The sequence below is a fragment of the Calliopsis andreniformis genome, chromosome 4, assembly GCF_051401765.1.
Source record: "Calliopsis andreniformis isolate RMS-2024a chromosome 4, iyCalAndr_principal, whole genome shotgun sequence".
NCBI classification, from domain to species: Eukaryota; Metazoa; Arthropoda; class Insecta; order Hymenoptera; family Andrenidae; genus Calliopsis; species Calliopsis andreniformis.
In genome coordinates this window covers 5,188,815-5,210,992 of record NC_135065.1, presented here as the reverse complement: position 1 = coordinate 5,210,992, position 22,178 = coordinate 5,188,815, and the positions used below count along the sequence as shown (strand labels likewise).

The 22,178-nt window shown below is 31.9% G+C and overlaps 2 protein-coding genes across 3 annotated transcripts; both read left to right on the top strand.

The window, feature by feature from the left end:
- The first annotated feature begins 1,187 nt into the window (after positions 1-1,187).
- Positions 1,188-6,840, top strand: LOC143178243 (uncharacterized). Of its 2 annotated transcripts, none has more exons than XM_076376773.1 (11): positions 1,188-1,325; positions 1,863-1,989; positions 3,034-3,136; positions 3,277-3,434; positions 3,712-3,979; positions 4,135-4,339; positions 4,451-4,632; positions 4,977-5,184; positions 5,447-5,650; positions 5,981-6,214; positions 6,478-6,840. In XM_076376773.1, exons 1-11 carry the CDS (start codon positions 1,223-1,225, stop codon positions 6,654-6,656), a joined length of 1,971 nt encoding a protein of 656 aa, XP_076232888.1. In that variant the 5' UTR covers positions 1,188-1,222; the 3' UTR covers positions 6,657-6,840. The 2 variants fall into 2 exon arrangements, with proteins under 2 accessions (XP_076232888.1, XP_076232887.1); XM_076376772.1 differs by having other exon boundaries at positions 4,102-4,339.
- A 2,682-nt stretch (positions 6,841-9,522) lies between these two features.
- On the top strand, positions 9,523-13,000 carry Trp1 (translocation protein 1). Its single transcript, XM_076376713.1, has 5 exons — positions 9,523-9,680; positions 10,239-10,679; positions 11,337-11,684; positions 11,773-11,876; positions 12,010-13,000. Exons 1-5 carry the CDS (start codon positions 9,645-9,647, stop codon positions 12,179-12,181), a joined length of 1,101 nt encoding a protein of 366 aa, XP_076232828.1. The 5' UTR covers positions 9,523-9,644; the 3' UTR covers positions 12,182-13,000.
- Positions 13,001-22,178: the final 9,178 nt, after the last annotated feature.

Genomic DNA, 22,178 nt, shown 5'->3' with positions numbered 1-22,178 from the left:
GCTTTACTATTACGCATTTTTATTAACATTTACAAAATAATAATACTGTTATCTTAACAAATGGATAGAAGATGGATATTTTCATTTTTTTCTTGTTTCTGATGTTTGAAATTTGAGATAAACTGTTTTTTAAACATATCATAGTAGTTTGCCAAAATATGCAAAAGATTTTTTGTAATTTTATATAGAATATTCCTCAACAGGTATCAGACATTTTAAGGAGTGATTCTAGGCTTTAAGAAACAATTCAAAGGTATCAAGATGAGAGAAAAATTAAGAATAACGAAATTGCATTTGGGTTTTTATTTCAGAATTATTAATGGTTTGCCTGAAAATTTGCCTGAAATGTGTCTGACTTGAGGCTTATTCTACTGCTGGCGTACATTAGTCAGGTCAGACAAAATGAATTCAGTAAAATAAGTTCTAAGTCAGACACATTACTCAACAATTAAAAACTCTAAAATGAAGCCTTAAACGCAATTTCTATCTTCATTTGTGTCTTATTTTGGCACATAGAATCACCATTTAAAATTTGTGACATCTGTCGAGTACCTTTCATAATAAATAGAAATAATACAATAGCTTCAAAGGCTACTGTAGTTTAATGATATTCATAACATATTTTTTAAATGGAAAATGATATTTTTCTATCATTTAGTATTATATTTAACTAGTAGGAAACCAAATTGAATGACATAACAAATAATTTCAGGTACATAAAATGAAATGCATAAAATGTACTTATAATTATCTCTAATTTGTATCTTCGACATTAGCTGCTTTAAGTCCGTTCACTTTAAACTCTCATTTAAAATGTATTTTCTCAGTAAATTATAATGTCTCATGTAGAATTGATTAAAATTGATTTTGGTCTTGTAATTAAGGAAAAGAATTTTGATATTCTTCTAGGGCAACTATGCCATCGATTTGAAACAAACATGGTTTTGTGTAATTGGCCCGTTTTCGAATAATATCCACATAGATTGTGTTTGTGCATTAAACGTCAGCCTTGAGTAACTCAAAAAACTTAGCGAGGAAAAGCTTTCAAATGATAAGCTTTTACAGTATTATTAAAGATGCACCAACATACTTCCGGAAATGTAATGCTAATGCAAATTGATAATAAATAATTAGCGTTTTTCCATAAATATAAAGTCATCGATATAACTCAAATCGACCAGTCAATCGAGGGAAAGCACACTGAAAACTATAATTGTAAAAAATGATGAACGTCCAGTTAACTATCAATAAATGCATTTTTTTATACTTTTTGTGCTTTTATGTATTATCTATTAGTTCTATATTTCCCACACAAGCGGCTTACTGTAAGTACATATTTAATAAAACTCTTACGAATCAATATTTGCTAGTCCACACATACATAAATTCGATTAACATAATTTTTAGAATCCCGATGTGTTAAATGAATAGCACGAATATTTCTGCCTAAAATGAGTTACTTCTTACCTCCGTTAATTAACCACGTGTACAGGGTGAGTCTAATAACTGTATCACCTAAATTTCCTTGTAAACTATTTGTTACATAAGAAAATGTTTCAAACGAAAGTTGTTTGGTATTAAAAGAAGCATACCCTCGGTACCAAACAGCTTTCATTTGAAACATGTTTTCATGCCACAAATAGTTTAAAGAAAATTCAAGTGATAGAGTTACGAGATTCATCCTGTATGTCATTTTGATAGTCAATTAACGAGGGCAGCGTATACTTAACGACCAAAAATGAAGAATTAAGTTTTACTTTAACTATCTTTTCATGAAAACGACGAATGTCTGAAACCATTTGCTGTGAGTTGTTATCAAGTTTGATTTCAAGACGATTAAGAAAATACTGATTTACATATAGGTGACCAAACAGGGTGTGAACCTCCTTTTTCTACGCCTGAGGAGTGCGCACGACAATGCCAGGATGGGGAACCGCCGAAGATCTGTCAATACAACTTTACTGTCGAGTTTTATACAACAGTAAATCGGTATGTAATAATATACTTAGCGAAGGACATTAATTAATACTATTTCATTAAAAAGACTTCAAGACAATTCTGTAAAAATCTTTAAAACATTTGAACATTTATTTCGATATTGCATTCTTCTTTTGTTTCATTTAATACTATAATTGTTCAATAGTGTAAAAGAATCTAGATGCACAATTTTTTGACAATAATTGTATAGTCGTTATAGGCTCGTTCAATGCAAACAGAGATGATAGATTGCAGAATCTCAGCGCTTATCACTTGAACTTTTAAACATGAATGACTAAAATACAAAATCTCTCCTGATTTCTGTCTTATTTTATCATGTAGAATCGCTTTATATTATTCACAATTTTCGCGTTATATTCACTGTAATTTGGACTTCTTTAGAATGAATGAGTTTTGTTATTTACAAAGGTTTAATTCAAAATTTACTGTTATATCGTTAAGAAACTTCTACTATAAAAATATGAATAGACAAAACTGCCTTTCAGGCTATGTTTCCAAGTTATTGATTATTGTGAAAATGTTTAAAATATCCGTAAAATGTGTCTGACTTGGAACTCATTCTACTGATATCGTTGTGTCCGTTCTGGCACACTGGCAGTACAATAAGTCCCAAGTCAGACACGTTTCACGCGAAAGGAGCGTTTGTAGTGATTAATAACTTTGAAACAAAGTTCCAAATGCAGTTTTATCATTCGTAATTTTTTTCCTATTTTGACGTGTAAAGTCAACCCTTAAAATCTCTGAAATTTTTTGATGAATATCCTGCACGTTTTCCATTCATATTTTTCTATTTTCTTAAAAAGCTTCAGTCGTTCAATTTTCTACTTTTTGAAACTTTAATCTTATTCTCTTTATTTAAATGTATTATTTTGTTTGTAGAAGAATGCATTGAAGCAATGCTTTATGTTTCCAAACTTATTTATTCATGTTTTTATTTAACAGAAACGTGACAAAAATGAATAAATTATTATATTTACTACATTCATCCGTAATTTGAATCATGTGTGATGAGGAATACATTTTAATTATTTTTAGTGCCTGCGATACACCGGCGTACCAGGGCGAATGTATCGTAGCCGACGGAGTGGAAAAAACAATAACAACAATTAATCGACAATTACCAGGACCTCTAATTGAGGTAGGAGTTATTATCAGAAAATATGTAATTCACTATTTTCGCTAGGTACTGAACTCATTGTCAGTATCAAGGAGGTAACGTTGACAGATTGATATTTACAGACTTGAATATGTATCTCAAACAAAGTGCATATTTTACAGGTATGCAATGGCGATCTTATTGTTGTCGATGTAGAGAATAAAGTATTAGGTCAAGAAGTCACGATACATTGGCATGGAATTTTTCAAAATGGTTATCAATATTACGATGGTGTCCCTTACCTGACGCAATGCCCTATTCCCTCTTCAACAACATTTAGGTGAATATCAATCAATGTACACAGATCAGTTTTTTATCCTAAGTTTCATGTGTAAAATTTTTTTATTGTATTTTTGTAAAATATCGCGGTACAAGGATTTTTTCAAATTCATATAATTGGTAAAACTGGAATAACTTCAACTTGAAGCTTTTCTTAATTCAACCGATTAATTTTTTTAGATAAATTATTCTTTATAAAATCATGTATAGTTTCTTAATTTAATTGAAATTCTAGGTCTATGATATATCATTGACGAAGGATTTCATATATTTTATAGGTACCAATTCGAAGTGAAGAATTCGGGCACGCATTTCTACCATTCCCACGTAGCGACGCATATGATGGACGGACAAAGTGGTTCTTTGATTGTTAGAGATCCTCCATCCAAAAATCCTCATATTTCTGAATACGATATAGACGATAACATAATATTTCTGCAAGACTGGTGGCATGATTTATCGCTAGAACGATTCCCTGGTTGGTACAGACACGATATAGGACAAACTGCTAAAAACATACTTATAAATGGTAAAGGAAACTGGACGGTAAGATTCACCAATTTGGCTAACAGTCATAGATATATCTTCATTTATCAACAATACAAAACTTTTTGGAGTTTTTTTTATAATTCATAAAAACAGCCAAACATTCATTTACAAGTTTATAGGTAAATTTTATTGCAAGATATAATTTTTTTAAGGATCCAGATACTAAAGAGACTAGTAATGCACCTCTAGCAATAATTCCAGTGACGGAAGGAAAACGTCACCGATTGCGCATAATTAATTCATTTAGTACAGTGTGTCTCGCAGAACTTTCGATTGAGGGTCACAATTGCACTGTAATTGCACAAGATGGTGAAAACGTGAAACCAGTAGAAGTGAACGCACTTGTTACATCTTCAGGTCAGATCAATTTTTGAGATCTTCATTCAAATTTTATAGGGTTGCTTTTGAATACTAGAAATTGGTATGATGTGAAAAGGATTTCAATTGTGCATCTTTACATGTGTACAGGTGAACGAGTGGATTGTGTATTAAATGCAAATCAACCCAAAAGATCTTATTGGATACAAGTACGTGGTCTTGGTGAGTGCAGCGAGAAGGAGGTACAACAGCTTGCTATCTTAAGATATGATGATGCTCCAATGCCTCCACCGACGCCTCTTCCGGCGTACAGCAACGCACCGTCTGGTGTTGTGAGTTCATTATTTTAATCATCGTTGATTATAATGAAATATAAAAATTTGCGCCATATCATATCCATTTTTCTTCAATTTCATTCAAATTAAAATGCCTTAAGACCATCCATGAAATATAAAACGTTTTATGAAGATACAATTCGACACCTAAATTTTTTAACAAGAGTAGCATCTATAACATGGTAATAAGATTGGAAAAGATTATACAATAGCAATTACAAGTATTTTATGTTGAATTTTATTTTAGAAAATGCTATGAACGAATGATCTATTATACGACCAGACCACAAGAAATTTAATTTATTTACTTAATAATTAACTGATTTCTGTCAATCTCTTAGGTCTACAATTCACTGGATGCATCAAATTGTAATACACAACCTAAAGGTGAAGCACTTTGCGTCAATCAGTTGGAAAGCTTGGAAGATGAGAATGAATTGTTGAAGGTTGAACCCGATGAGAGACATATATTAAATTTTTGGTTCTACAATTACACACTATCCAACAGTCGGTTACTTTTTAAATCGGAAACGTACCCTGAGTTTTTCAGTACGTATTTTTGTAACATGAGTTTTATCATACAACTAACAGTAGTATTAATTTACTTAAACTTTGAAGAAGATTACTATAGTGGAAATAAACTTATAAATGAATAAAAAAGTTAATTAACATTTTTGGCAACTAAGGGATTAAAAAGTATTGAAGGAACGTGTAGGTCGAATATTAATGCTAATTAATAATAAGATTACAAAAATCTAATATTGTTTAATTCTTATATAAAACTATATCGTAAAAATTTGTTTTCTTTCAGGCGTAAATGATGGATCTCAACTACTATCTATGTTCAACAATATCGCATATGAAACACCAGCTTCACCTCTGATTTCGCAAAGAAGCAGTCGTCGGACAATATGTCGTTCAAATGAACTTGATACTTGTACCCAACCTTGCTCATGCACTCAAGTTATTAACACAAACCTCAATAGTGTAGTGGAGCTGATTATATACGATCAATGTAATATTTATTTTTTTATATGTATAGGCTTTGCATATTTCACATTCTTGAATTTCGATTTTTAGCTGTTACACATACGTTTAAGTATTCTGGTGAAGAGTACTTGATGCTCGGGAATTTATGGAACATCGATGTTATGTTAGAAACATTGAACGTTAGAAGCGTACCAAGAAAATTAAAAATGAATTTATCTGATGGATTCCTGAGTCTCAAACACTTTTCATTCGAATTTTAAAACGTTAATTTCTGATTTTCGTTCGACCTTTTCATACAAAATTACTGCATAAATTTTAATATGTAATTAACTTTATTAAATTTGACACGTTTTAGTGCCGCTGACGGATTTACATCATCCGTTTCACTTACACGGTTATTCCTTTAGGGTATTTGCTATGGGCGTATTTCCTAACGTTAATAATGTTACAAACGAGGATGTAGATCGAGTATTACTTGAACATAGACAACGTCTTGAACAGGGAGAGTATACTAATCCACCTGGTAAAGATACTGTTAAGATTCCAATGGGAGGATATGCTATTATACGTTTTCAGGCTAATAATCCAGGTAAACTGTTTAACTTTTCAAACAGAAACCATCAAATACATATCTCTTTGCTGTTGGTAATTAAAGTAGCAGTAGTTTGTTGGCTTTGTCTCGAATGTTATTATTCTTCCTAAGTACAAATTGAATCTAATCTTACATCCTATATAAAACTTACTACTTGCCATAAAAATATACTCTTGTAGCTTATTATAATATTTCGCAATAGAAATCTGATAATAAAAATAATATTTATTTCGTATAAACATTATTTACTTTTGTTGTAGGATGGTGGCTACTCCATTGTCATTTTAGTTGGCACCACATTACAGGAATGGAATTAGTTCTCCGTGTAGGACACCAGTATGATCTTCCGCCAGTACCACCAGGTTTTCCAAGATGTAATAATTGGAAACCACCAGTACAGGCTCTAAATGATTTTTATGGATTTAACAACTACCTTTAAAGCAGAATCAATATTTCGATACTTCATTCATTGTATCGATATTGCATTCATTGTATCAATATTGCATTCGTTGTATCTATACTGCAATACATAATTTATATCTAAATTTATACAATGTACTTCAGAAGCTAAGATTTTAAAGATTTAAAAACTATGCAAAATAAAAATACAGAGTGTGACTGGCCTTGCTTGCTACAGAAATATGATACACATATAAATGGATAAGGTGCAAAACGATTCATTTTTTTACATAAATTTGCATATTTCAGCTTGCGCCATTATTTAAGACACATAATGCAAACTATATTTATTTTTCTGGAAATAATGTGAAATATTTATATTATACACATATTGCAAAATATTTTATATAACAATGATGTTTTTAAAATACAGTTAATATTCTACTAATATGGAAATTGTGAGTGTTTCTAAATTTTCCAGGTAATCAGAACATCTAGAGAATCGACAAAAAATATGTAGAATTGCATTTAACATAGAATCTCAGAGCAATAAAATCGATTAATTAGGAAATAATGTTACATGAGGTGAAATTACTGTACTATTTTATTTCATAATATTATACAGTTAATATTTATAATGGGCTTGAGCAAATATTTAAAACTCCCGCCGACAAACGCGACCGCGCTGCGCACTCACGCTTGAATCATAATTACATAGCTAGTGCGCATGATCCTAGTCACGTGATTGTTACTGCGCATGTACATAATCACGTGACTTATTGCGCATGCGCCTAGTCACGTAATTGCTATTGCGCATGTATCAGCGCAATTTCTAACAGTTTCTTCGCGCCTATTCAGACAGAATCATGTCCTGACTTTTATTAGTTTTTCGGTAAAACAAACGTATAATTTGTTGTTATTCAATCTAGTTTTAATTTCCGTAGTATTTGTGGTTTGATTTTTTATATTTTCGTATAAGTATGTTATTTGTGGATTGTGCCGTGTGGGACACCTAAGCAAAGGAATATATCGGTAAGTGGATGGTAACCGTAGTTACTTTGAAAACTTTTTGCATATTGTATGTCAATTTTGCGTATGATCATTTTATTATTTTTTATTATTTGGACAACATTTTTATATTTCTATACGTATAGATATTTGAAACTTTTGTTCTTCTTCTGCTATAGATCTTCTATTGCAACTGAAATGCCCTGGTATCCAAGAAGAAGGTGAATTCTTCTGTTGGCGAATTCGAACGCTAGGACATGAAGAATAATGTAAGTCATTTTATCTTATTGAAATATTATATACAATTTAGAGATTAGAATTTAAAATTCGGAGTTTAGAATTCGGATGTTTGAAAATTTTATAATTTGAAAAATAGTTATTCAGTCATATTGTAAGACGTACATGAATATTCGAAGCGCCATTTTCTTTTTAATACGATCTCGTATATAATTGTAATAGTTTCATATGTATTTCTCAGCTTATGCAAGACTTTTTTTAAAGATCGCGTTAATCAGTAAAATCCTATTCACTTTATTCACCTAAAAATATACCTACTAGACATTTTTTATAAATCTATGAGTGTCTATTAACAATAAGGCATTGAAATGAATGTCAATAAAGTGACGTAAAATAAAACATGAATATAAAGTTGCCTATCAGCGATATTACTTCGTAAATGAAGTGAAAGTCATGTGTATAATAATACTGCATGAAATTATTTTGCGTGCATATTTATCACAATTTTTCAATTATGCTACTTATTGAAACCTTATATGTGGTTATTTATTTGAGCGCCTTGCGTGGCTGCTTCTTTGGTACTTTATGTAGCAATATATTAATTGATGGTATTTATTTATATTTCGTTTATGGGAGTCATTGGGAGCTGTTCTTATCTAATAAAATACTGACAATAACGTATCAAACGAAATCAAAAGCGATGAAATTGCGATTATTGTTTTTGTCTTTTAATTAATGTTCAAAAATTCGGTTAAAAAATTATTTGTGATTAAAGGAAGTGAAATGTGTGAAATGAAGATGAGTTTCTACTTATAAAATTTGATTGAGGAGTAAGTATACAATTATAATATATTTTCAATTTTTGTTTTATTTTTTAATGAGTGGCTGGAATGAAGTTCCTTTTGTTACTGATTTGCACAACGATAACAAGTTTCTTTTTCCTGTGTTTCAAGCTATGAAGCTTCAACTTCTTGATCATTAGCGACTGCATAAATTTAGATTACATACTTTGGACATTAAGTTAACTTGATCTAAAAACTTGATAAAAGAGTTAATGCTTTTGCAAACGTTAATTAACAATTTTCATTTATACTAATTCTATTTGGCTGTAATTGTAGTTTCTTATTATGACATCGTTGAAGAAATCAGGAAAAAGGTTATCAGAGTAAATTCCTTCTTTATCGATAACAGGATGTAAAGATGAAAAAAAGTGGACTTATTAAATGTTCAGAAAATGTTTGTTATGTCTAACTATCGTTTGTTATTACTATCAACAAAAATTCTGCTTACATATTCTACGAATATCATTACTTTACTAGAAAAATGTCAAGTCATCTGGCTAGGTCTACAGATTATCATCTAAAATCTAAAACACTACTACCATATCTTTCGCTAGATGGCATAACTCACTATAAAATATCTGTTTGAAGAGGAAATTTTCCATACGTTTGACGTAGCATACTCTTTGAATGATCGTACAATTCTTACTAAATATATTTAACAAAAATTACAAACTATATTTGTCCACAGACGCAAAAAGATAAAAGAGAAATCAGTTTAACAATTCATTAACTCATATTTGTACGTGAATTTAGAAATATTGCGTTAACAAAGGAAACAGTGTATGTGTGTATGTGTATTTAAAGAACCGGCTGGCGGCTATATGAATATACAGTTATTAGCATGTTACGCAGAAGCACATGCTAGACTGCTAGATACGTTTGTTGCTTCTGCTAACGAGTAGATAAGGTCGAGTGCGCAAGCGCAAAACGGAATTTACAACATGGCGGAACGCAGGAAAAGCAGGAAACGCAAAGATGTAAGCATCGCATATGGCTGTAATTATTGTGATATTACTCAACTGTATATGTGTGTCGTTGTGTTTATTCGGTGGCCAGGAGGATAAGATTTATTTTTGCCTTCGGTCATTTTTTTTTTATTCATCCCAATCGTGTGTCAGTGTTAATAACTGTTTCAACAAAGTTCGACGGATGACGTAGCAAACGCATCATTCATACTCTTTATTCAAAATTTTAGAATAAATTGATCTTAGAATCGGCTCGCTTTTTCGTAATTCACACAGTTGTGTCGGTCACGGGAATTTAACAGTTATGTGGAATGCATCCTTTACATAGAAATTTAACGGCACTTATATTCCGGTATAGTGGGTCACCATCTGTGTCATCGAAATTTTTATTATCTCGTGTTATTTTACGTGCAGTAAATCACATTTAACTGAAAATCTAGTGTCATAAAACAGTATGTGTATTTGTACAACGGCTTATTCAGGATTTCTTCATTTAAATAAATATACCTAATTAGAGTTTGTGTAGAATTATGTACAATCATGAAGGTTTAAGAATCTTTTTTACAATAGGAAGTGTCAACTTCAGAGACTAAAGATGTTCAGGATAAACCATCTAAAGAAGAATATGCGGTAGCAAAATGGATCCGTAATAATGTGCCGTCAAAGAAAACAAAGTTTGACAGAAATCACAATGTTGAATACTTCACTGGCAGCCGTGCAGTGGATGCTTTGTTGGAGAACTCGCCATGGAGCAAAACAAAATTCAAGGCACGGGAGCAAGTTACAAAATTTCTTGATACTATGTTACGACATAAATTCTTTCATAGAGCAAAAAAGGTAGTAATTTCTGAGGAAGAACTATGTAAAATACGTGGAATAAAAAAGAAGGTTAAGGACCCAAAGAAAGAAAAGAAATGTGAAAAAGATAAAGAAGAATGTAAAGAAAACAAGGATGCAACAGGTGGAAAAGATAATGAAGAGAAAACAGAGGAAAAGAAAAGGAAACCAAAAGTGAGTTTTGAAAGATATTTTCAAAAGGGTATAGTTTTGAAATATTATAGGAGAAAGATGTCAAGTATTAGTGATCTTAAATCTTTTTTCAATGTTATATAATATGTATCTTTTCCTTGTATGTTGTAATTGACATTAAAATGAGGTTTTATAGTGGTGTCATCATCATCATGCATGATTAATGATAAAATTCAATGGTTTGGAGTAATGTCTATAATATTAGGTAAATGAACCATAATTATTATCCTTTTTGTGCATTTTAGTATTGTAATTATTTATATTATATGTGGTTCTTTTTACATTTTATTTGTAACTATAATTTGATAATAGTACCTTGTTTTTATTAACAGTTTGTATGCATAAGTAATGAATTAGATATGTGAATTATGTGAATCTTTTATGTCATTAATATATACATACATACGTAGATGCGTGTCAAGTACAACATATAAGCTAATGATGTGTAAACAATTATTTAAAAAAATATTGAATGAAATTTGAGGAAGAGAATTTTGAAAAGAAACTTTTGCTTATATTGTATTAATCTTATAATTATATTTTAAATATTTTTTTGTACTGTCTATCCTGTTGTTAAGATATTCCATAATAAAATATATTAAAATAGAAAAGATCTTAAGCGAACATTTATTGATTTAGGTACGCTTGGAAATGCACATGGAACAATATTTTGTTGATTGCAATGATGCTTATGTTTGGATATATGAACCAATTCCAGTGTACTATTGGTTCTTTGGAACTCTTGTAGTATTAGGTGCAATTGGTGTCTGTCTGTTTCCATTGTGGCCCTTAACAATCCGTCATGGTGTATATTATATAAGTGTTGCAGCTGCTGGTTTACTAGTATTCATTTTGGCACTGGCAATTATTAGATTGATTGTGTTTTGTCTTCTTTGGGTCCCAACACTTGGCAGATGCCATCTTTGGCTTCTGCCTAATTTAATAGCAGATGTTGGATTCTTTGCTTCATTCTGGCCACTTTATCAAGTTTGTATCAATTTTTAATTTTATATTATTTACACAGGATATTACTTACATAAAATAATTATATATATATATATATATTTACGTTTAGTATGAATATTATGGTTCTACATCTGAAAATGATAAGAAAGTTAGTAAAAAGAAAAGAAAGAAGGAAAAGGATTCTGATTCGGAAGAAGCACCATCAACACATTCGTAAGTTATACTTAAATTAATTAATTGTGAAGTACCAAAGACAATAAAAATTTATTGCTCCAACAGATTTTCTCAAAACAATATATATTGTAACCTCAGAATAACTAATGCATACTTGTTCTACTTTTTACAGAGAAGATACTTCTAGTACAAAGGAATTACCTAAAGAATGTACTCAAGTTGAAGAAATTTCAACTAGTGAAGAAAAAAAGGATCTTTCACCTGAGTTGGCAGAAGGTGAAGAAGGTAGTGAAAGTTCAGAAAGTGAAAAATCTAATACCGGGCGGGATTTTGTGATGGTCTAAAACAGGAACTTTTGGCAATAAATAGTTTTTCTTTATTTCCGACAACTGCCGTATCAATCGATGGTTAATTCTTCATTTATTCTGATTAAATGACAAACGGGGTCATACATGAAACTGAAATATTTATGTGTAACTGTTAAAAGTTTTAAACATGTATGGCTTATTCGGTTGAAAAAAGAGCAGGATTTTCATATCAGTCAATCACTATAAGAAAGAAAACTGCAGTCAATTTAGGAAACTCGATCAGCTTAATGCTTATATCAGGATTATTGCATTTCTTACATTTAGAATATTACAGGCAAGTAAACAAGAATGTCGTATATATATTTTACAGAAAGGAAATTTTTGTAAACTATGGTGTAAGGTGACGAATTCTGAGATTCCAGATAAAGATGTATCCTTATTTAAATCATTACTAATGTTTTAGATATTTACATACTACTTGTAAGAATTATTTTATTGTACAACTACGTTAATATAGGTGCCTGAAGTTTTCCTGAAACAATTGCAAACTGTTTTTACTGTTTTTAATGCATTTCGTCATAATACATATTAAATTATAGTAACGTTATTTTCTCAGGTTCAGAATTGTACAAAGCTGGATAAATAGAATCTCCATGAATAAGACTAATATTATTTCTATTGTTATTCTTTTTGTGAATCTCTTTTTAACAGAGCCAAAACTTCTTGATATTTTACAGATTTAATAAAATAGATTGTAATTTATATTTTTGTCTAAAGGTCCAAGAATGATAATTATTACGATTATTATTACGACTATTATATTAATAACGTTATTACGTAATATCATACTGATCGTTGTGGACACGCTAATCATGACATTACCTATATTGAAATAAATGGTAAAAACCGTATCTACATTACTTCTTAAGTCATATGAAAAGTAATTATAAGCTTACAAACATACTTTAGAAGTTATCAAGTATAGATAGATTTTTTTATCATTTCACGATAAGAATTTCATTATATCATTTAATATCAATTATATTTTGACGAAATAAGGTAATTTTAATTTCATTTTCACTTAATAAAATATTTTAGTAAAGAATTAGTAATCTTATTATATTTTTGCTTTTATATGTTTTAATTACTCGTTTCAAATTTCTACATGAGTTTTACAAATAACTTATTATATTTATGCAAATTATATTCATATTGTGTTTTATGTGCATTTATCCATGTATTTACATGATTTTACAATTACCTACAATCTTGCTTTGTGACTACGAAACATGATATACATGTGTAGTAACACAACACATCAATTTGCTAATCACGACACGTGTTTCGTTGTTTATAACTGAGGAAACTTGCAATATTTTTTGTTTAACGTTTCGAATAATAAAATTAAATATCTTGTATTTTTTTCACACGATCATATTACATACACTTTATAATTTTACCGATTTTCATTGGTTAATTTTGCTAATCATAATATGAAACATACATCCACTAAAGAATTTATTAAGTTACAAACATTAGAAATTTCTACTATAAATTGTTTTATATTGAATGAAAAATATTGATAACATTTCATAGTAAATGTACTTGTTTACCATATCAACATTTGCAGCAACAGGAACTGTAGCAGTCTTCCAACTTCACTATTTTAGAATGTAAGTTGTTCAAATATTGAACAGTAGATAAGTATGTACTTACTTGTACAAACAAGAGAACGGGAATAGATTCAAATATTGAATGTTATTGACAAACTTACCCATGTCAGTGTCATTATATTACAATCGCAGTTGCAGTAAATAACGATTAAATAAATGTTCGCATATTATATTTTACAGTATCAATAATAATTGGTTTTATGTAACATTTATTTAAATTATTTTTATTAAGTGTAACTCAATTGGTTTAGTCAAAATTAGACAAATTTGTCAACAGTCTGTGAATGTCAGTCATTATTTAAACACATTTAAGACAAATTACTTATCAGAGATTCATTATTATTTCATGAAATTTTTACTCTAAGTTGATACAATTTGGAGCATGTCAGAAATTTTCTGAAATAACATGATATAAAGCGTGTATTGCTCAAGAAATTCAATTTGAAAATTTGTTTAGTTCATTAACACTGAGCATTTTTGGATCTGTATTTGTGCTGTATTTTTTACTGCAAACAATATATCTATTTAAATAATCGTTAATAGCTATTAACGATTTACCAACGTTTTACATTTTTTGCAATTATATGCAAAGTATACAAAGTGCTAGTTCTCGTGTTCCTTGTTTGTAAAACATTTCACATTATCATACACGTTTCTAGAATTATGCTAATCGTTACTATGTACCTCTTATTTGCCTTACGTTATTCGTTTACATATTGTCGTGTCGATTCGAATAGTCGTTAATATCGGCAAGTTCAAATACAGTAAAGCAGTGAAAACGTCTTTACAACTATTTTATTGCTTTCGCTCGGGCGTTTCTTATCGTTGATCTTTGAAATGTGCCTCCGGAATCTCATCTTCGTTGATCGTTTTACCGCAAATCAATTACGTTACATCATATACTGATAAATTCTTTCGGAATGTCGTCGAACCGGCGATAGGATTTCCTATTACCAGGGAGCATTCGCCGTGGTTGCACGTATATACCATTTTATTTCTTGCCATCTCCCTCGTGTTTTTGCAGCCTGCCAGAGACGAATGTTTATCAATTGAGAAATTACTCAGAACGAAATACAAATACGAATGCTTTTAAAACCCCCTATAAGATCAAGTTACATCAGCCTCGTTGATTGAGCCAAGCAAAGGGTTTGAGCCCTAAAAGAACCAAATTGAAAATTGATCCTTGCAAGGAGGCTGAACGGTCATTCCGTTTCCTTGCCGCGATGCTAATGAGCATTTAACATCGCGCTTTTTACCAAGCCCCGTAAGTTTACCGTTAAAGCTGTTCGAGTATTACGCTAGTGCCACGTCTTTCCCACGAGGTGCGCGTTATTAAAAAGCTTAATCCCTCGAATGAAGCTCTTCGATGGGCTGATTATACAGGGTGCTCGATCACAGGCGTTGGAAATTTTAAAGGGCGGTTCTACATGTTAAAGTAAGATAAAAGTAATTTCGTTTGAGGGTTCGTTTTTGAGTTACTGTTCAAAAAACGCATGAAATATGTATGTCTGAAAACGTACTCTACTGACTTCGTTGTGTTTGGCCTGACTGGTATACGCTGGCAGTAGAATAAGTCACGAGTCTGACATATTTCACACGAATTTTAGACGCCTTTGAAATAATTGAGGGATTCCTCTATTGTGATTCCCTCAAAGCTGGAGAAATTTTGAGAATTAATTTCGGAAAATCTACAAATACGATTTTATTCAGTTTTAGTAATTTATTAATGTTCACTTCAATAAATATACGTTGAAAATTTTGTAGAGAAATAATACTTATTGAAGTTATGTCTAATGTTGTTCTTCAAGCGTGCTCGAAATTTGTGTTTAATTGTGAAATTGTAAATTTAATTACAGTTCACGAAGAAAAATCAGTATTGTGAAATGCAAAAGACATAGCCATATGAAAATAGGGATAAAAAAGTAAAAGCTCTCCCGCATGTTAATTATTATCCCAAACAAAGTTTTTGTTAAGGGGTTTACTGTGACTCTCTCAAAAGTAGTAAAAACTTTGAGTATGAATTCTGGAAAAATTACAGGTATGATTTTGTTCGTCTTTGATAATTCATTAATATCGATTTTAATAAATATATGTTGAAAATTTGATAAAAAAATGTTCATATTTGTTGAAGTTATGTAACTTCATGTCTACTTGTTTTTGGTGGAGTTATGTACATGTAACATTGATCCTGGAATAGTATTAAATTAAAAGGCTTAGAATTATCAAATTTGTTATGAAGCTTATTTAGGCTACTATTATTAATAAACTGAAAAAAAACTTTCTCTCATCGCCCAAAAATGTCTGAGCCTGAAAGAGTTAAAATTTCTGATACCTGTTGTCGATCACCCTGTATGCAGGGTATTCTGCAAAATGCAGTACTACCGTGCAGGAGGGTACTTTTGCATGAAAAAATAAGTCGAAAATGAAGAATACAATTTTTTTAAATAACGCTGCGTTTCGGAGAAAATCGATTTTGAAGATGTACCAAGTACGCATGCACTTAACTCCCAGATAATGATCTGGAGGGCTATAGTGTATGTACATCTCTCTGTAGAATCTATTATATTAGTGTGAAGTGAGAAAAATATTTAATAGTGTAAAATGCTTTATTTTATTGTCGAACACTAGGGCCCACCAAGTCATTATCTAGGAGTTAAGTACAAACATACTTGGCACATCTTCAAAAAGTGGGGGACACAATGGATGAACTCTACCTCCCTCATATTAGAATCTTTCCTGAATCTACATTCCAAATTAATTCCAAACTAACTAGAAAAGAACAAGTATCATTCTAAATTAAAATCGATCATACAAAAATCACCCCATTTAGATATCCTATCTAAGTAATCGACTTCTGTTTGCTCTGATTGTACCTTAATAATCACAGTAGACCACATACTGCTCCACTCCCCTAAATTCAACAACTGTCGGAATATTTTCAAAATCAAGCCACTGCTAAAAAATAAACCTGCAAAAAGAGACTACAATTTCGTCAAGTTTCTAAATAAATAATTCACATCCGCTAATAACCAAGTAATTGACGCGACTGAAAACAGTAAAAAGAACATCTTCGCAATCAATTTTCTCGAAAACAAAGCGTTACTTAAACTAACTTTACTCTTCATTCTCGACTTATTTTTTCACGTAGAATTATCCTCTAGTACTACTCTTTACGGGACACCTTGTATAATTCGACGAAGGCACGCTCAAAAAAAGGTGGCACGAATTTGAAACTTCCAAAGCTGTTTCCTTCCCCGAGCGCCTGGTGTCGCATTTGAGGCCGCTCCTCGGGCTAGCGTTTCGTTCGATGAAAATTCAATTAATTCGCGCAAACAAGCCACTTAGATAAACATGAAGCTCTCGCGTGGTACGAGTACACACCGGTCATGTATACGCGCGTATTTTTCCGCAGGCAGAGTGGCGATTTGTGGGCTGGCTGTTCGCGGAGCGAAGGGCCGCGCGTCACGAAGGCAAAGTTAACGGCCCATAATTCATAGCCGACATATAATAAATATCGTTACTCCATCGTGAGCACACCAAGACACGACCGTCGTGGCTTAACACGCGCGCGTCCCTCGTGCGATACGCGCGCAAGGATGTGAACGTTTTCACGGACCCAGGCAGCAGGCTTTCCCTGATATTACGTGGCGAGCTTTCGTCCTTGGCGGAGGTAATAAAAGTTCCCTTTAACAATGCACTCGCGCGAAGAATAAAATAATAGTTGCCCCTTTTGGACGGTTCTTTAGACTCCCTTGCCGCGTACCACCATGAATATACCGCAGCTTTTTTCCAGCACAGGGTCGCGAGAAACTCTTCATCGGGTCGCCGTTTGTTTGAACTTGCTGCCCTCGAGTTCCTCTATTTGTTCACTTTCATTATTTCTCGCTGTTGAATAACGCGCAGCATCTGAGCTCACTGTGCACGAATGAATTGACTTATTCTCAGTGATTTCATTCTAATACCTTGTGTCAGCATTTTTAACGAGATTTGGGTTTTGAGTGACTCTACGTCTACTTCTGATTTTTGATCGAATGGTTTTTGTTAGGGATAGGTTTCTTGAAATGTCGAGACCTTGAGGTCCCTTCAAGGGACCTCCAAAAAAGTTTCGAGTTTCGATAACTCAAAACTTTAGCCTTTTCTCGTGGGACACTCTGTATAGATGCTTTTTAAATTCGATTCGTTTCCAATGTAAGTATAATACTCTTAGATCGTCTAATAAATTGTGTAAGTCTCATACCGAAAATAGCTTTGGTAGTTTCAACATCGAAATTATTTTTATCTGGTACGTTTTTCACTGTTTATTTCATCGTATTTTTAAGTTACCTCATTGATTGTCGTTTTGTGCTAGTTTATTATTCAAATTACACACAAATTATGTTCAATGTATTTACGAATTCTTTCACGGTTCGGGTCATTGACTCATGGAATACTATTGTATCCTTGAGTTCGCCACGATGCTATCTTAATGAACCGACAATAAAAAATATTTATAGCATGGTTAACATTTGTCGCATATTTTCTCGTGTTTTATTGATTTTCCTGTTTTGACAGTCCTGTGCGGGTCATTCCACGCGAAATCGGGCACGTTTCGGAGCAAGTTCTTGTAATTTGCTCAAATTTGAATATGTTGTAGTCTTTAACGATATTTAAACGTACCCTAAAGGATTTTTCAAAATTTTGAAAATTGTCGATTTTACAGCTGTTTGAAGTTAAGTACTACCTTTTTTTTAAAAAATTATAGCTATTGAACTAGTAAGCAGATGGAGATGAGCTTTACGGTGCTTATAGAGAAAACATTGAAGTTTGTAAAAAAAATTATTTCATTTAAAAAAACTTGTTTTTTAATCATCTTTTTTGCAATTATTTTAAACAAATGCTGGTTTTTAAAATGATGCGCGATTTTAAAAATCTGAAAAAAAAGGAGAATATAGTTTGATCCTTCCCCTTGATGGACAAACTTTCAAAAGGATGGACATTTTAAAATTGGCCCTGTGAAAATTGCTGAAAGTTGATGCTGCGTCGAGTCGCACTGCTGTGGCGGGCGCGTCGTCGCTGGCAGCCTACTCGTGTCCAGCGGACGAACGTGCGTTATTATTTGCGATCAAGGCGGCAAATATTGGTAACTCACTCTTTGTCAATGATACTTATTGACAAGTTCACATTCATTTTTGCCATGTGAAGTTGCAAAAAAGTGCCATTCTGCATTAATACCAAAATCTTCGAAATGAAAGCTAGGATTTAAGAGATTATATTTATGTTTTCAAGAATAAGACGAAGATTGAGTTACCAATATTTATTGATTGCATTAAACCTTGCAAATGCTCGGAGATAATGTAGAGTAATGTTGGGTGAAGTCGCCTTGATTCCAAATAACGCACGTTCGTCCGCTGGAGTCGAGTAGGCTGCCAGCGACGACGCGCCCGCCACAGCAGTGCGACTCGACGCAGCGTCAACTTTCAGCAATTTTCACAGGGCCAATTTTAAAATGTCCATCTTTTTGAAAGTTTGTCCATCAAGGGGAAGGATCAAACTATATTCTCCTTTTTTTTCAGATTTTTAAAATCGCGCATCATCTTAAAAACCAGCATTTGTTTAAAATAATTGCAAAAAAGATGATTAAAAAACAAGTTTTTTTAAACGAAATAATTTTTTTTACAAACTTCAATGTTTTCTCTATAAGCACCGTAAAGCTCATCTCCATCCGCTTACTAGTTCAATAGCTATAATTTTTTAAAAAAAAGGTAGCACTTAACTTCAAACAGCTGTAAAATCGACAATTTTCATAATTTTGAAAAATCCTTTAGGGTACGTTTGAATATCGTTAAAGACTACAACATATTCAAATTTGAGAAAATTACAAGAACTTGCTCCGAAACGTGCCCGATTTCGCGTGGAATGACCCGTGCGTTTTTCTTCGAAAGAAAGTCCCAACTACGATCACTTCGGCTAATATTCAAACATCACACTGCGTTCACATTGACAATTTCATACATTAAAAGGAAATCAAAATAAATTATTGCAGTATTTTATACTAATCTTTCATTTTATTAGGATATTTCGTAATTTTTTATTACATTGTTTCGCATTGAATACTACGTTGTAAAACCAAGCACAGTTTTCTTTTTATTAGAATATTAGTATTGCAGTATATTATGTTACATGTATGTTACATGTATTTCTTCAAAGATAAAAAACGTTTGAAAGGAGCAATGAAATAGATATGCTATTTCGTAACATATTGTATTTTATTTTTGTTTCAGTGACATTCAAAAAACTACATATTTTTACAAAATAAATATTTGCTGAATGAGTAGATATTATTTGAAATTTCTTTTAAAACAAATTGAGCTCAAATAAAATCCTACATAATTTAAAAAGTGTAAATTACTAGGGTTTCCAAACACAATCTTTTTGTGTTTTGTCCCTAAATGAAATATTCAACATAAATGAAATATCAACATCAGTTATACAAAGAATAACATTGATAAAAAATCACCATAATTAAAAAAAATTATTGATTTAAAATAATAGCTAAAAAACATTGGATATAATTTTTATTGCTATTAAACAAAGAAATGTTAAATGTCGACGCAATTTTTGCATATATCGTCACGTCTTTCTGAGAGGGTAGGTCTCTGCAGAAACAGCAAAAATAAGGTTACAAACTCCAGTCGCGCGCGAACGTTAAAATGGCTAAAAAAAATCGAGCGCGAAGAGGAACCCAAAATAAGATGACTAAAAAATATCTTGCATGGCCGACCACCGCGGTTTGCGGTTACAATGTGAAACAAAATGAAAAAGAGTTCTTCGTTTCGTCTTCCTCCCTCTCCTCTTTCTCTGGTTCGTTTCGACCCAGCCGATTCCCTATTCTCTTCTTCGTTCCGCGTTCGCAGGATTTCGTACGTGTGTAGACAGCCAGATTTATATTCAAATGAATCGCCGTGGAAGGGTCGACTTATCAACATATCAAACCCGACGAGGCGAAGGATGGGCGAAGGGTGAGTCGTGAAAGAATGTTAGCTTCTTGATCGATCACAGCTATCGCTCGAGGGAATTGTTATTAATTATTCCCTTGAACTTGTCTCTTGGCCATTCATTCGTAAATACGGAGTTCAGCCATGTAGTTTTGTGATTGAATTTTTGGCGGACGACATGAAATAAACAAGTGTATTTTACTACATAGTCGTCACTTGGATGTTGAGTTAACACGATCAGCACAGGATTTTTATTATTTGAGGGTACATATTCTTTGTTGAAACTTGTTACTATCTCGTTTGAATTTTTCGAGTTGTTCTCAGTTTCTTCTACTTCTGTCATTCATAAAAGAGACGTGATTTGTTATCTTATTTGCTTATAACTTTGTGGCTTGAACAGCTTATGAGTTTACAATAGGATTCTTGAGCTTACAGTAAGCAATTAGAGGAAGAAGTATCCGAAATAAAATGTAATGAATTATATTCATTTATTTCTTGAATAATGTTCTATTCATATTTGAAAAAAATAATATCTTTTAGATTACACACTTTATTGATGCCTCAACATATATAGAAAAGGTCAATCACAACATTTTTTCAATAGCATGTTCCTTCAAACAATTCTGAATAAAAATAGCAGTATCAATAGATAATCATAATTTATTGTATCTTATATATATTCTGCTTCTTCAGCTCAATGATTGTTTTCTATTCAATATTACAAACATTATTGTAAATGCATACATAAAGTATCTTTCAATCTGAAATTTTTCAGATTAATTACAAAGTCCAAAAATACAACTATGCAGAAAATTTCATTAAAAAAATATTGCTATTTTGCAGTAGTATGCTTCATTTAAATAATAATACATTTACCTAACAGTATTTTGCTTATTATTCAATTTCAATGATTAATTTTAAAGAAATGCATACTTATAGATTCTTGCAAAATGGAGAAAATTGCATATAACATGAACCAAGAAAAATACATTAAATTATTAAATACATTAAACAATCGCGAATACAATGTAAATAAGTCAGCCTGAGACAAGATAGGAATGCGTTGTAGATGGGCACACGAATTAAATGAATGTGAAAATGATACACCTGAACGACTCGAAAATGGTAATTACTGTTCTTAAATATTACTCGGTGTATAACGATCGTTTTGCTAGCGAGGTCCGAAAGTTTTTCGAGGGCGCAATTATCGGCAGAACGATTTCCTTCGTTCACGTCGGTACATGACTTTATTTAGCTTTAGTTTGTCGAAACCGGTTGCAAGCGACTTCTCTCCTCTCTTACCGCAACACCGAGAGTTCGGTACTCTGCATCATTTAAGGTTCCTCGGGTGGAGGAAGGAATTTCGCGTTCACCACACTCGACAAA

Bases quoted from the DNA above. Each gene is read 5' to 3' on its own strand.
- LOC143178243 (XM_076376772.1), top strand. From the start codon at position 1,223: ATGATGAACGTCCAGTTAACTATCAATAAATGCATTTTTTTATACTTT. The intron at 3,435-3,711 runs GTGAATATCAAT...TATATTTTATAG, and splicing joins CCCTCTTCAACAACATTTAG to GTACCAATTCGAAGTGAAGA. The intron at 6,215-6,477 runs GTAAACTGTTTA...CTTTTGTTGTAG, and splicing joins TTTTCAGGCTAATAATCCAG to GATGGTGGCTACTCCATTGT.
- Trp1 (XM_076376713.1), top strand. From the start codon at position 9,645: ATGGCGGAACGCAGGAAAAGCAGGAAACGCAAAGAT. The intron at 10,680-11,336 runs GTGAGTTTTGAA...TTATTGATTTAG, and splicing joins AAAAGAAAAGGAAACCAAAA to GTACGCTTGGAAATGCACAT. The intron at 11,877-12,009 runs GTAAGTTATACT...TACTTTTTACAG, and splicing joins GAAGCACCATCAACACATTC to AGAAGATACTTCTAGTACAA.